This window comes from Ictalurus punctatus, chromosome 21 (assembly GCF_001660625.3).
Source record: "Ictalurus punctatus breed USDA103 chromosome 21, Coco_2.0, whole genome shotgun sequence".
NCBI lineage: Eukaryota > Metazoa > Chordata > Actinopteri > Siluriformes > Ictaluridae > Ictalurus > Ictalurus punctatus.
The window spans coordinates 5,876,768-5,893,269 of record NC_030436.2 but is presented as its reverse complement, the minus strand read 5'-3'; the positions used below and the strand labels follow the sequence as shown (position 1 = coordinate 5,893,269).

The window sequence follows — 16,502 nt, the reverse complement described above, 5'->3', positions numbered from 1 at the left end:
TGTAACCATAACAATGCTCGTAGAAGTCCTAGTTGGTATCGACTAAATAATACATCTAGCTTGATATCTAGATTAGATTTATTATTAATAGTTAAAAAGATGAAATAGTATGGATCATCTCAGTGAGGTGTTTGTGGTTATTTGCCTTTGCTGAAGCTTTAGAGGAGAATGCATGACTGTATGAAGTCACAGTTATAGTGAGAGGTCACATTGTGTGCTGGTGAATATCCCCAAAATAGCAAAGTTGTTATTTTTAGTTACATTGCAACATTGTAACATTAGGAATGATGTCATAAATCTCCTTATGTTTGCTGAATAACTTTTGGGGAACTTTTTTGCCCAACTTGCAACCTGATGTTTTTTACCAGGAGGTAAAATAAATAAATAAATAAAAACACTTAATGTCACTTGGCACTGAAAAGGCAGTGCTGTTTAAAAGCAGCCACATTCCACCTCCGTTGCAACTTCTTTCCATAGAATTACAAGCAAAATGTGTGCTGGCGGTTGAGAAAAAAATAAAAGCCAAGTGTGAAAGCTCCCTTCAAGAAGACAACACCCAGTTACCTCAGTTTAGTATTAACATTACATTGGGAATAACTAAACACCATCAGCTCTACCAAAAAAATAATAAAAATCAACCTTCATATGATAGACTTGTGCCAATTAACTGCTGCTGTAATCATTAAGACTTAATCCCACGACTTCTTTCAACACACTTAGCACGGTTTTCCTTTACATCATACACTTGTATAAGAGTAATGGTTTATAATCCTGCCAACAAGTATCACCTAGAAGAGGATGTGTTCACTCTGGAGTCTTGAGGTTTCTTAATCATGTTGTCTTATTGACTATTTCCTCATCAATGTAGTCTTTGGTTTGCTCAGTAGGGATCTAAATCTACAACCAGATTGCTGTAAAAGTGCTTTGTAACAATATGAATTGGTAAAAGTGCTATATAAATCAAATTGAATCTGAACTCAATACTTCATTAGAAAAGAATAACAAAATAAAAAAGTCAATCCCAGTTGTTTTCAAGTAGTCTCTAATTGTCCTTTCTCTTTACTCTGTTGCTTTTGTCAAAAATTTAAGAAATCAAGCTACAGCCTAAGGACTACTTAAAACCTATATGTCAGCATGCTGAAACTGTGTAAAGAAGTAATGAATTTGAACTCATCAGTCACCTGCGCTTGAAAGTAAGGCCATGTAGACAACATTCTGAAAACCTTCTGAAAATATGTGCATAAAACAGCTGAATAAAACATTACGGATTTTCAAGTCAAGTAACAAGACAGAAAAATCTATGCATTCTGTTAAGAATTCAGCCTTTATCCTGAGGTGCTGTGGTATTATTTTATCAATTCCAGATTATGGCTGTAAGGGAGAATACAGTATTTAAGCCAATGCGTGGACCTGTGGAGGTTAATATCACAATGAATGATTGAGCATTTGCCAGGTTGTGAAAGTAGATTAGGAGGAAGAGGGTGAAAGGATTGACCTGGACATCTTGCTAGCACTTAGTGTACATGATACCAACAGGCACTGGGGAGTGGGGAAGGCACATGCTCTTCACAGCTATGAGGACCTAAATTGTATTATTCAGCAGTTAGTTCTGGTCCACTAATTTGATTGGACAAACAGTGTTCCAAGGGTGGCGATATTTCCTATAACCGCACTGGGACGTTTCAATGTGTGTATTACGCCTCTCGTGTTTTGTTTGGGACGTAAAATTCCACTTTGTACTTCCAAATGGTTAGCACAGACATATTAGCGACATCATCAGCAAACGAGACTTTTGAGTTGGCTCATCAGATGAAGATGAAAAGGAAGAACGGATGCAGATTTGACCAGAAGCATCTTTAACAGGTTAAGCCAATGTGCTAGCTAGCCGATGTGCTATAAAGTGAGCGTGGCTACTTCGGGATCTATTTCCACTAGTTGAGTAAAAATAAACAAACATTTGGCCATATTGCGTGACTCGTGCCTACGACCAAATCATATCCATGCCAGTATTCAGAGGTGAAAGTGCAAATCCTCAAGATTTTCTTGTCATATGTTTTGGTGTATATTTGCAGAAATAGATACATCTCTGGATTTTTTTGTCTCCTCCAATCCATTCTTACAGGATTTTCATTGTGGACACAAACAAACCCAGTGCAAACACATCTGCAAGAATAAATTCTTTGTTGGATCCCATTACAAGGTGCCCACTCAGGTCGTAATTATTCCCTTCACGTAGAAAGAGCAGAAATTGATGGGCAGCGAGACAGTGGTTGCTATTTACATTTCAAACCCCAGCAAGAATCCTGCTCCCCATTAATTAATTGCAGTGATGGTGGGCCTTGACTTGGAGCACTATTTATTGCCAGGCTTAATTAAAGAAAGAGCCTCTGAAATTGTGCAGCCTGAGTAAAGGACATTCAAGCTCATTCCTCTTAAAGCAAAGAGTGTGTTCATGAAAACTGGCCTGCGTTGCTGAGCCCAAGCCACGTTGCAGTTTTCCTATCAGTTATACTGCTGAAGCATTCAAATACGAGTCTCTGATTCCAATGAATGTTTCTGAGGCCAGTGGTACATCAACTGCAACCTCGAAAGTAACACGCGAGATGTGGAATGGGTAAATATTATGCATAACCTGGTGGTGGAAATCAATGGGAATCTCAGCCACAAGGCTTGTTCAACGTTGTTCAATCGCTGCTAACCTTTAGCCAGTGATTTATATTGATTGGCAAACACTGAAGGAGATGGGCATGGAGGGGCTGATTAAATTCTACTGCGAAGAACCGCTTTCAAGCACGGAATCCAAAACACAAGGTCTTCACTTGGTAATGGTCTCATTTGGGAAGGCCAGGGGCATTCTGGAAATGTTCCACAATTAATGCAGGCAGCTACAAAGGAGTTACCATTATTTTAATAGATGATATTCTGTTCACAGGCTGGGTGGTGGGATTCTGATAAAACTGTACAAGCGTCGCATTTGTAAAAATGGATCTTACTACACGCAGAGGTGCTAACATATACACTTTAACTGTATTGTCAGAGCTGTCGTGATAAAAAATTAATCAGCACCTTCTCACCAATCAGATAGGAATTCAAGAGTGCTGGGGTATAAAATGATAGAAGCAGATTTAAGAGTCTAGGGAATTCCCATAGACATGGTTTTCATGAAGGTCAAATTTCAGACCTATATCTTGAAGCACACCTCACTCATTACATCAAATACATTACACATAATGCTTGGATCTAATATTACACCACTTAAATGTTTTTTTTTCTGCTCTAAGGTCTGTTAAATGTACTCCAATTTTCTTACATATACTGTATTGTGTATTTCAGGACCTGGCTACTCTCGTGGCTAACGGCACAGTAACCAGCAAGCCTCCAGTCACGTTGCGTCTGGTTATTCCTGCCAGCCAGTGCGGCTCTCTAATTGGAAAAGGCGGCTCAAAAATCAAAGAGATCAGAGAGGTAAGGGCCAGAGAAACACACTTATATCTCCACCTCTCCCTCCCTTATTCTTCTCCTTCCACTACAAGACCTCTAAGGAGCGGTCCTCAATGCTTAGTGTGTTCAAGTCGCTTACTCTACTGCATATTTCATGGGTCTGGATGCCAGTAAAAACCCACTTATTTTACATTTATGGTCTCTGCTGTCAGCCGGGGGATGAGGTAATGCCACGTGCCGGATCATGCTAACTTTGGAGTGGTCGCTAATGCAGGAAATGGAAGGAGGTGGAAGAAATGGGTGGAATACGTAGAAAATGGGTTGGAACTTTTATTGGATTATTATTTTCAAGTCATCCATATTAATCATCAAGTGGACTTTTTCTGTTGCGCTTGTTAAACATTTGATGAAATGCTTATTTAAATTATCTAAATGGTGTTCACGCCTTATACCACAATGCTGTTGAATTCTTGAAGTTGATTGGCCACAAGATGATTAATGTTCTAGAAAAGCACGGCTCTGACAGTAGTTTTGGCTGTAATATAACTGATAGATTTAATGCATGTACATATAATAATGCATTATGAATCTACATAATCTAAGGCTAATAATTCATGGAAAATGTATACTTTAACAGAGAAAAACATGTATAATTGTTGATATTGTGAAAATATCTGTTAGGAGACAAATTTGTAAGGATATAGCAAAAATCCTATTTTGCACTATATTGCAAAAAAACTAAAACTATTTTGCAAAATTAGGTGTTGCAGGTTTTGCAAATTAGCTTAAAATCTCAGTGGGTGGAACTTAATGATCTAAATGGCAAGTTGCTTTGGGAAGTAGCCAAGGAATCTGTAGTAAAAAGAACAAAGAACGTGTCTACGCCTCAGGGTTCTCAAGATATGGGCAAAAACATTAGGGTTCAAGCGATCCAAGCACCCTTCTCAAACAGTGCCCCCAGTGGACAGTTCTTGCCAAGTTACAGTAAACATTAAAGAGGCCATAGATGAACAGTTGTGACCTTAGCTCAACTTACTTGGTGAAAACGAATTGCTTGATGGCGGCCATGTTTTTTATGTAACCCAGTTATTATTATAAATCCACACACAAATTAGCACTATCATGCGGTACACCAGATTTCAGCTGGCAAATCGCTGCTGAATAAGATGAATAAAACAATACATCACATGCTGTCATAGAAAAAAATGGCAACAGTAACTTTGCCTTGCTTTGGTCAGCATCCCACCACTCTGTAGTTGATTACTTCCCTATAACAGCAAACATGGTCATGTTTCATTCCTTACGTATTGTTGCCAAGATCTTGTTTCGTAAGGTAAAGGCTTCTACAGAGGACAGGTTGTACCTGAGATAGTATATTTCTGGATTAAGTAGGTGTACAGTCACCAAAAAAGAACCATCACAAGATGACAGATCTAATACCTACATGTACTATTTTAATGGCTAGCATAAAGGTTTCAGGCTTGTTAACCTGAGCAAGGCCAGGACTTCGATATTTCGATCAGCCTGCCGTTACTTATTAAAAGAAATTTATTTGGCAACCTTTTCTATGAAGCCCATATTCATAAATCATTATTAACTGTGCTTATAATTCTTTGCAGTTTGGTAATGATTCCTGTAAGCATTTTGTTTTTTATTAACTGTGCTATAAGTCATTTCTTGATAAACTGTAATCATGTTGTTACTGTTCTTTATAATGCATGAGGTGTACTGCACAAGCTTTATAAATAATAGTGAGCTGCAAATAATTCTAAGCAATATGTGTGTCTTGATGGATTATTCTTTCACTAACAGAGCACAGGGGCACAAGTGCAGGTCGCAGGTGATCTGCTTCCCAACTCCACAGAACGAGGCGTGACGATATCCGGGAGCCAAGAAGCCATCATCCAGTGTGTCAAACTCATCTGCACTGTCATACTCGAGGTACATACCATTTCTGTCCTTTTATTTAATCTTCATACTTTTTAAAATGTTTTAAAAGTCTGGAAATGTAAGGGATCTAATGGCTCATTCCTAGATTTAAAAAGAAAATAGGCTTTTAATAAGTTTTTTTATGGAATGAGAAAAGTGCCACTACAGTTTGAATTTAAAATGTACACATAACTATAAACAGATCAAATTTATGATGCATCATTCTTTAATGAATAAATAAATGCTGGCACTTTGCTGTGGTATAAAAAGACACTTTGGGATGTGCAGTTATTAGAAAATAGCTCCAATGTGGCATCACACTATCTCATTGTTGATTGTTTTCCAATAACAGCATGCCCCATTATGTTAAATTCCTTACGTAGTTACATAATAATATGCTTTAAGATGAGTCATTGAATAATAATCCAAGACTTGAGTGAGTCATGTTATATTTTATGTTTTGCATACCGTATGTTGCCTGTTAAAAGCCAATGAAAAAATACTCACAAAATACAAAATGATTAAGTCAAGCCTTTAAAGAGTTAAGTGCTAGTTCTGTTATTGCAGTCTATCACTGGAACTTTAAATGCAGTTAAATACAAAGGCCACAGTTATAAAACCTGACAAAACTTTAAAAGCTTTGTCTGAAACATGGGACCGAATTTGCACTTTCTTCTCGGAACACTACTTACAATGACTGTTATAATAATCTCCTGCAGTGCACGTGGTGATTTGTAATTTCTTTATGCCTTTTTTGCACACTGCCTCTAAACCCAGCAAAAAAGATTTGTCACTGAGGTACGATCACTGCTCGTTTCCTCAGATCTCCCAAAGTCTAAAATGAATATGCTTTCGCCACCTTTTTACTTGAATGATTCTGGAAGGAGGGTTTTTTTTTTTAAGTTTGTTTGGCTTTTTTTTGGTTAATCAATGGTGTTATTATGCACCCAGCTCCTGTTCCTTTAATGTTAAAGGGTTAGAAGGCAGCATGACATGTCAGAGCCCATTTGCGCTAAACGCCAACGCTGAGAGCTTCAAGTCCTGCTTTAGGCTTGCTTCTTACTGGCTGTTCTCATCTGTTCAAGGATGCAAATTATTCAAAGTCACATGTTGAATGTTTAAACAGATTCATTTCACTTGAATGAGTAGCTGCGAGGCTATGCCTGGCCTGATCCAAATCACAGCTGACATCACACTACTTTGAGCACATTGAATCATTCTTTAAAGCTGGATCACTTAGATACTAAGGCAGCTAATAAGTAGAGTCCACTACCAAGAAATGGTATTTTATTAATTGCCAAAATAAATTATGCAGGGTGGAGTCCACCTAAAATGTAGTATATCATAGTTACACCTGATTCTGTCCTTGGACTTAAGTCAGTGTTTCTTGCATAACATCAGCTCGAGTGAGGAGCTGTATTAAGTCCAGCACCACTGTATTATGTATTAAATTTATGTTTCTTATTCATATCATCATAATAGTCCTCGTATTAGTATTTATCTTTATTTTCAAATTGCCTCTTGCTTGTATGTTACATCATATTACATCTGAAAGCAAACAAAACGTATTTCATTCTTCAGTTTCATTCTTCACTTGCCTTTTCTGTCTTAAAGACGAGTGCTTATGTTTAAAGATGGGTTGTCTAGACATTATTGAAAATCTGGTAACCTCAGAAGCGAAAAATATACACAGGTGAGCTCCTTAATCTAAATGGGCCTTCCAGTTAGGTACGTAGCCCGTCTATGAATAAGCAACTCTTTCCCGGCATAACTTAAGTCTCTGAGTCTGAATACTAGAAAAGCAAGGACTGTAAGTGTTTTTAAATCGGAATTGAAACTCAGGTTTGACCTGGGCTATTCGTGAAAAGATCTTGATTGTTTTAATTCCGTGTAGTTTTCATGGTTTGTAGTCATTTTTATATGTTCATGGTGATGTAAGTAGAGACTTTCAGACATTTCATAAGTGTTCCTTTTTTTAGGAATACTTTGTTTGCCTAAAAAGAAGTCGAATAGAACGTATATATGAACTTATGTTGACTTTGTGCTGGTTGTTTTTTTGTTTGTTTTTTAATATTTGAAAAGCTATATTTCAGTGTAAGGGCACATTAGTCTCTAAATCTGAAATGAATAGAGAGGATTTTTCAGTTTAATATTCAGTGTCTTCGCTTCACCTCTCACACTCATACTTTTTTGTGAAAGCATCATATGGCACTACCATTAGCAAGCATCCCGAGTCTCAACAATAAGCAGCGAATAATCTAAGCAAATGGCTTCTTGCTTAAAGATAATGGGCCTCTCCTAAGTAATGCGCAGAAGAACTGATCGATAAGCACATTGCATTTGTGTTTGGCTTGTCAGCATTTCTGTTCATTAAGGTAATACAGGCACATCAGTCTACAGTCTCGCCAGTGGAATAAAATAAAGAACACACTGAAACTTCATAGTCTGGTACCACGCTACATTGCTACTAACTTCTAAACCCATGAATAATGTATTTTATTCATATTTACTTGGTTATATTTATTTATATTTTGTGCTTATCAGATGTTTTTCAGACTTGTGCGTGTTTTGGATTGTTTGTGTTCTGAACAGTCCTAGCTGGTATCAGTTAACTAACTACTCTAACTAGCAAGCTAGATTAAATTAAACAAGCAATGTCGTCACACCGTGTACTCAGAGAAACTCACTTATATAGTCTTCTTGTATGCAAATGTACAATCATGAAAATCATTCAAATTCAATGTAAAATTCAAACTACCTCATGTCTGGGTGTCTGGCAATGTCTAGCAATCTATCTTTAAACACCTATATTTAACAAAGTTGTTTTTTGGGTTTTTTTTTTTTGATAAACATGTGTTGTGTTTGCAATTGTTTGATATCCATGACAGCAGAGTATTTATGTGATTTTTTTAAACAAAAGATCAAAGGTTAATCAATAAAGACAATTTTCACAGTCTTCTTTGCTCATATTTACCAAGGGTGCCAATATTAGTGGAGGTCACTGTACATGTTCTCTCACTTAGAAACATTTTTCACAAGCACTTTATCCTGCATGTTTATTTTTCTTGCTTACATCCTAACGTGCTGTTTTATTGTTCGGGTGGTAAAAAGATAAAATAGTTTTATGTCACTCTTCACTTTTCTGAAAAGTTTAACCTTTTTCAAATTTGCAAACTCCACTGTGACTACAAACGCAGGCAGCAGATCTTTTTTATTTAAAGCAGCTTTATTCCAACATGGCTGCTACCCATAGGACGACATGTAAAAAAAAAAAAAGAAAAAAAGGGAAGTATGAAAACACCTAGGTTTGTTCATGTAGCAATTCACCTGAGCCTCACCACAAGCATTTCAATGAACAAATGTCCTTGACAATCTGTTCATATCAAATAGAAGACTGATTTTAGTCCTAACTGATTGTTTTAGGTTTGGGTGTTCTGATTATTAAAATCTTATTAAAAAGGCTTGGAGGTTTTTTTTTTTTTCATATATACTAAACTGCAAGGTTTGTTCCTTTTTATTTTTTAAATTTGCTTTTGCTTCACTTGATCTTAATGGAATCTTTTATGTAGTATCATTATCTATTACCGTGTTTAACGTTTTGAATTTCTGTCTCATTTTCAACAGCTAGATTTTAGTCTCAGTAGAGCTTCCCCTGCTTAATCTTTGCTTAATAATATATAAATACCTGAAAAAGTAAGAGGTTCTCATCCATATATTCACTTCTGCCTGATAAGCCTGGAAATCCAAGGAAATTTATAAACCACAGTCTAAATCTTTTGTATTTTTCTTTTCTCCTACAGTCACCTCCGAAAGGTGCGACAATTCCATACCGCCCTAGCCCCTTACCCGGGGCGGTACTGCTCTCCGGAAACCAGGTGAGAATTTCAAAACTCGTCGTCCTTTTCAGCCATACGACTAACACCACTGTGTGTTACCCAGTCACACCCTCACACTATATATCAAATACATTATATGTCCAAAAGTGTGTGGACTCTTGACCATCACACCTATATGTGAGTCTTCTCCAAATAGTATAGGACATCTTTGTGTGCTGTAGCATTACAATTTCCCTTCAGTGGAACTAAGAGGCCCATACATGTTCCAGCATGACAATGCCCCTGTGCACAAAGCAAGCTCCAAGAAGACATGGTGTGCCAAATTGGGAGTGGAAGAACTCGAGTGTCCTGCACAGAGCCCTGACCTCAACCCCACTGAACACATTTGGGATGAACTGGAACACTGACTGTACCCCAGACCTCCTCAACCAAAATCAGTGTCTGATCTCTCTAATGCTCTCGTGGCACAAATTCCCACAGCCACGCTCCAAAATCTAGTGGAAAGACGTCCCAGAAGATTGGGGGTTATTATAACAGCAAAGTGACAACTAAATCTGGGATGGGATGTTCAGTGAGCATACAGTATGAGTGTCATGGTCAGGTGTGCACAACTTATAGCCATATAGTGTATGTGACATTATAATAATAATATGCCATAACCACTTCAGTCTGTCAGCATTTAATAAAAGTCTCACTACAAAAGGCTGGGGGGTTTTTTCCTTAATTTTATACCAGAGCGCTGTTGAATTCTTAATTCAGATTGGTCAGGATGTGTTGATTCATTTTCTATATCAGCAGCTCTGAGAGTAGTTCCATCTGCAAGGAAAATCACCAGTTTATATTAATCTGCTCGTTCAAATACTTTATCATTCCTTTAAGAACAGCAGATTCACAGGGACTTATATGGCAGATGCTGTAGGTTTTTTTTTTTTTTTTGGTGAAATGATCATTTAGCATTTTTGGAAGGAGTCTCCAGTGTTAGCGCTTAGAGCTGTATAAAATCTTTACATTTTCTAACATGGGAAATTCTTCAGGATGTAGGGCAAACTGCATTTTTTGTCTTGTTACCTTCAAGACAGAAAATTAGCATGGTGAGGGAACAACAGTTTATAGTATAATTACGCAAGTAATAACAGGAACAAACATTAACACATCTGACATTCTAGAACTATAAATGGATAATATATATATTAAAAAACATGACATTCTTTAAAGAAGTGTCAAACTGCTGTGGTGTGAGAGAAATATAACACTTCAGGATGTATACCACCCTGCTGGAGTGTTATTTTCCTATAACAACACTCCCTGTCATGTTTTATTCTTTACATATCAGTTATGAAAAACGAATAGCTATAATGAGAACACGAATCATTATGAGAACTGATTCATATTAATATTCATTAAGGAAAAAGTGTTCTGCTCATCATCGCTACTTCTTTCAATCAAAGACATTGTCTAGACTCTGGTGTATGGAATTAAATTTGTGCTAAAAGTATTGAACGTAACTTTTCAAGACATCAGGAAAAATATATAATGAGAAGGAAGAAAAACAATATGAAACTGAAAACAGTGAACTAAGTGGCAAAAACAATAAACAGCAAATAAACAGCATTCTTTTTTAACAGTTTTCTAAGCTTCCTTTTCGCTAATCATGGTTTCTGAATGCGCTGCCAGAGATTTTGTTTACGCTTTCATATGATTATTCTTCCCTAATTTCTCCACCTGGTGATTAATAAAGTATTATCTTATCTTATCTTAAAGTTTTCATTTATACGCCGCAAGTTTACATTCACTATTCTGGCACAAAACTCTCGTGTGGGTGAAGCTTAACAGTGATTTACTCTCATTGGCTAGTGAGATTTAGATCGACAACTCCCTGACCTGGGAGTATGGACTTCAGTGGCGAGAAATTTGGAGAACGTTCCGGATACAGTTCTCTGTATAATAATACTGTTTGTACTTTGTGGTGGAAATTACTTACATACTTAGTCAGTATATTAGTTTGTAATTAATATTTAAGGTTTGAGTAGTCTCATACGATTATTCTTTCGAGATGAGCTCTCAGGAGCGGCACAGAGCGCTGTTTTAGTCATCATCATCATCATCATCATCATCCTCCTTGTAAGCTGTACACTCTGGCCGTTGATCCGAATCTCACTAGCCAATGAGAGTAAATTGCTGTTAATCCCACCCACATGAGAAATTTGTGCCAGAATGGTGAACGTAAACTTGCGGAGCGTAAACGAAAAGTTTGAAAGCGTAAACGTAAGCATAAACTCTGGCAGCGCATTCATAAACCATGATTAGTGAAAAGGAAGCTGAGAAAGCTGTTAACAAAGAATTCAGTTTAATTGACGAGCATGTTCAATTTTTGCCACCGACTTCACTGTTTTCAGATTCAGTGTTTTTCCTTCTTTCTCACTGTATATTCGTTTCTTGAAAAGTTTTACGCTCAAAACTTTTGCCACAAATCTAATTTCATACTAGAGGACCATGTAATAGACAGTGTTGGTTGTGAAGAACAAGAATTAACACTGTTTGAGGAGCATACATAGAAATACAGGTGTAAAAAAAAATAATAATAATAAATCAAATGGTGTGTGAACAGGGTTTTCAGATATTCCCTTTTATACACTGCTTTCTCAAACAGCTATAAATGATTTTTGTCAATTTTCAATAATCTGTTCTTGAATAGTAAATATCTGGCCAAAATTTTGTTTTTGTTTTTGATAAATGAGGATATTATATATATATATATATATATATATATATATATATATATATATATATATATTTCTGGACCAGCAGGATTTGGACACAATCCATGAATATAAAGCTATAAATCAACTGCTATATTATTGGTGTCCTTTTGAGTTAATGTCAGTTTTAAACTTGTAGTTTCTTAGATATTGGTTTGGGTTTGAGTAATGTTAACGTTGATTTCAGGTGAAAAATTTCGCTGTAATTAGGAATGTGCCGATATTGTGTTGTTACATCATGGTAATATTGTGTTTAAAGTCCCTAAACATTTTTTTCAGAATGACAGTTCTGTTCAGTGTTCACTAAAAGGGTGCTAATATGTACGTTTGCTTGTTGCTGGGATAGTACCTTTATCATTTGTACCATTAAAACATATGTATTTGTTACCTGGATATGTCAATATACAGTCATGTGAAAAAAATAAGTACACCCCATGGAAATTGTTGGCTTTTTTGACATTTGATCATCTTTGAAACAGGGCCTAATAATAAACTTTATATACTTGAACAAAACAACAAGGAAAATTAGCTTTTTCAATAATTTATTCAACAGAAATATCAATAGATGTGATATTCTTCTGTAGAAAAAGTAAGTACTCCCTTAGCCTCAAAAGTTAGTATTGCCCCCTTTAGCAGAAATAACTTCTTGTAGGCATTTTGCATAATTGTCCACCAGGCTTGCTGGTATTTCTGACCACTCTTCTATGCAATATTCTTTCAGTTGCAAGGTGTTTGAGGGTTTTCCTGCATGTACTGCCTGTTTCAAATCCCCCACAACATTTAAATGGGATTCAAATCCAGGCTTTGACTAGGCCATTCCATAACCCCCCATTTCTTCTTTTTGAGACATTACTTGGGGGAGTTGCTAGTGTGCTTAGGACCATTATCCTGTTGAAAGGTTCACTTTCAGTTCAACTTTAACTTTTGGACAGATGGCTTCATATTATCTTCAAGCACTCTTTGATATGATGCAGAATTCGTAGTTGAATCGATGAATGCAAGCTGTCCAGTTCCTCAATTAGCGAAGCAACCCCAAACCATAACATTTCCACCACTGTGCTTCACAGTTCGTATAAGGCGCTTCTCCAGAAAAGCTGTCTTTGGTCAGCGCTAAACATGTCTGCTGTCATTGTGGCCAAACAACTCTATATTTGATTCGTCTGTCCAGAGCACATTATTCCAAAAGGCCTGGTCTTTACCTATATGCTCATTGCAGAGGCTTTTTCCTGGCACATCTCCCATGCAGGTCAAATTTATGCAATCGCTTTCTGATTGTAGAAGTATGCTCTTTGAGACCAACAATTACGAGCAGATCCTTTGATGAAATTTTGGGGTCCTTGGAGACCTCTTTTCTGCATCAGACAGTCTGCTCTTGGGCTGAATTTGCAGGGAATCCTGGACAAATTGGCAATTGTTTGAAATCTCCACCATTTGTAGATTATTTTCCTTACATTAGAATGATGTATATCAAATAATTTGGAGATCTTTTTAAATTCCTTGCCAGACTCATAGGCATCCACAACTTTTTTTTTTTTTTTTCAAAAGTTTCATACAGACCTCTTTAGATCTTAGCATGATGACACCACACACCTCAATAACAAAGGGAACACCAGACACTAGATATGAGAGGGGTATAAATAAGACAGGTTCTACCTGCACTCCCTAGGCAGGTTCTAATCTTGAACACCTGATTCTAATTTTATGGATTTGAAGGTGTGACAAATGTGGGGGTGTACTTACTCTTTTCTGTTTGTTTGTTGTTGTTTTTTTGTTAATTTAAATTACTACCAAATGTCAATTTTATGTGTCATTTGATAGAGTGTATCAACTTTAGTAATAGGGACTGTTTCAAAGAGAATCAAATGTTTGCTTGTCCAAATATGTCAAAAAAGGCAACAATTTCCATGGGGTGTACTTATTTTTTCACATGACTGTAGTGTACCTTTAAAAAAAAAAAAAGGATTAAGGTTTTTCACTGGATCATAATTACCTTTAAAGGAACACTAAACTATACAGGAATGGTATAAGTGTACTATCCTTAATCGTGAACGCGATAATAATGGATGTGTTGAATATCTTGATAAATCATGTTAACTGAATTCCAGCACATCCCTAAGAGTAGTTAGCATTCCCTTTGTGAGTCTATTAATGTGATTACTACTACACACAAACACACTTTTCATCTCACACTAACTCTCCTATAATCATTTAACACCCGGAATGATCTAGCATCTCTCTAACTTATCAGTGGAATGGCTGTAATGTTTATTCACCCTGGCACGACTGTTCGTTAGCAACACTCTTACACATGAAGCAGTGCTCACATTATGATCAATTAGACTCATGAATATTCATTGTCATTAAAACTAGTTTTTGAGTCGCTTGATGGCCGCAAAAAATGAATTAGAGAAGCAGCAAGTTTGGATGTGCACAGCGTTGATATATCACTGCAAGATAAATGTTTATCAATGGAATGAACGTCTAGCCTCTTTTCTGCTTTAATTTGTATGGCCATCATACAAATATACCTTCTTTTTTTTGTAAAAATATGGCTTGTAGCAATGATATATAAATGAAAGCCTTGGTTTGTGTGTCTCTGTCCCCGTCTGCCTCTTTAAGGTTTTCGAAGCTTCTGAGTTTGGGTCTCACCCTCTATTCTCAGTGGCTCAGGGAGCTCTGGATCTGCAACAAGTGAGTATCATATTAATAACGGACATCAGACAGGCAACTAGCTTGCCGCTGCATCTTTACGGTATTTTTTATTTTTTTTTAGTAGAACTGCCTCAATGCATGGAGACAGACTTTGTTCTCCTGCCATGCTACATGTCGCATGTTGCAACCAGACTTGCTCTTGAGCCAGGGAGAACGACTGCACAAAAAAAACCTCCCTTTTTTTTCTTTTGTTTACATTTTCCTTTAGTTTTATGCATGGCTTTATTCCCGTTTCTGACTGACAGTTTGATTAAACCACAACCTCAAATGTAATCAGGACATTTTGTGTTGGTGGGGGGTCATACATTCAAATACATTCATATGTTCCCAGGGTCCTATGTTGTCCAGTTCAATGTTCTGTTAACGCGCATTAACTTTTCCAAAGGTTTTATGTAGTCAGGACTCATAAAGTTTCCTTTTAACTTTAAACACCAAAGACACATTTAAATGAATAACAAAATACATTAGTTTAAAATCCATCCTTCATCCAAATTTATGAAAGTTATGAACTTGGAAAATTAACTAGGTTGCACATGCGGAACCCTCATTTGTGTTGCTCTAAAAAATAGCTGTTAGTCTACATTCATGCATGAACAATAGTGAAATGTATGGACAAAACTCGAGAAATACCATACTGTAGAATATAAAACACAGTAAACCATCATAAAAAGAGCAAAATGTTAAGTATGAACATGTCCCAGGTCTCACTTTATATCACCATGTGTGCATTATGTGCCATATAAATCTGGGAAACACTCTGGGATATGCTCCCACTACAAGGCTAATACTGCTAACAAATTAATATTGCTAACAAAAAAAAAAAACAATATGCTGTAAATGTTCAACTTTGTATTAAAAAAAGAGTAAATGTACAAGCAAACTGGAATAATATCTTCATGTAAATTACTTCTATGTAGTGTACATTTCTAAATCAATTGAATCTGATCAGCTGTGTGCTCAGGAACAGTGTGCTGTTTTCAAAATTCGCCGCCACCACTGATTATAGCTTTTTTGTTCGTTTTCTAACTCGTATTAATAGACACCAGTGTGTCACACAGTGTCAGAAACCACTTAGGAAAGTATAATATACATTTTGTGAGTGTATGTGAGTGTATGATGATTAACCATATTAATTCCACAAAGTCTAGTGGCTATGTTACATATTATATATAACTTACATATTAGCTACAGTGCAAAAGCAAAATTCAGACACCAAACAAGACTTCTGGTGTAAGGGCAGGGATGGTAACATTTTTGGCTAAAGTGTATCTGTATATTCCTTGAGAATGATGGTTTAGAGCATCTGGAAACATTTCACGATATTCTCAGTATTTTGCCCTAGAGGTATGTAGCAATTTAGCATTCATATTGGGTTTGTTTACAACTTGCTGAATCTAAAAGTTTAAAACAGATCGAGATCGATTTTGAGGTGTTGGTGTGCTTCAGGGTCACAGAACACTTTTTTCCATGTTTTATTTATGAAATGTCATAACAAAATAACATAGCTTAACATAAAATGTTCACCTGCACACATTGGGCCTCATTCATCAATCTTTGAGTAAAGCTGTATGTAAATGTTTACCAAAAAAAAGCCAAACCGAACGGAAAATTTATGACGGGTTTACCAAAGCCGGTTTTCTTTGTATTTGCGTGTGCATGTTGATGAATGTCAATCACCCAATCAATTACCGGTAAATAACAGCTGATTTCCGTTTGGTGACGCCCACAAAACTCTATAAAAAGGCCAAGTTCACAGATGGGAAAGTGCAGAATGGCTACTAAACAGCCAAAAAAAAACAGAAGCATTTCTTTGAGGCAGAAGTTG

General features: G+C 36.5%; 1 protein-coding gene across 7 annotated transcripts in view; it reads left to right on the top strand.

Moving 5' to 3' along the window:
* The window catches only part of pcbp4 (poly(rC) binding protein 4), a 107,504-nt gene that overhangs the window by 74,019 nt on the left and 16,983 nt on the right, over window positions 1–16,502 (top strand). For 5 of the 7 annotated variants that reach the window (XM_017451019.3, XM_017451018.3, XM_017451021.3 and 2 more), the window contains exons 6-9: window positions 3,334–3,465; window positions 5,254–5,382; window positions 9,171–9,245; window positions 14,585–14,656. In XM_017451019.3, the coding sequence (XP_017306508.1) occupies window positions 3,334–3,465; window positions 5,254–5,382; window positions 9,171–9,245; window positions 14,585–14,656 (408 nt within the window). The remainder of the gene's footprint in view (window positions 1–3,333; window positions 3,466–5,253; window positions 5,383–9,170; window positions 9,246–14,584; window positions 14,657–16,502) is intronic. The other 2 variants (XM_047149323.2, XM_017451022.3) reach the window with 1 other exon arrangement.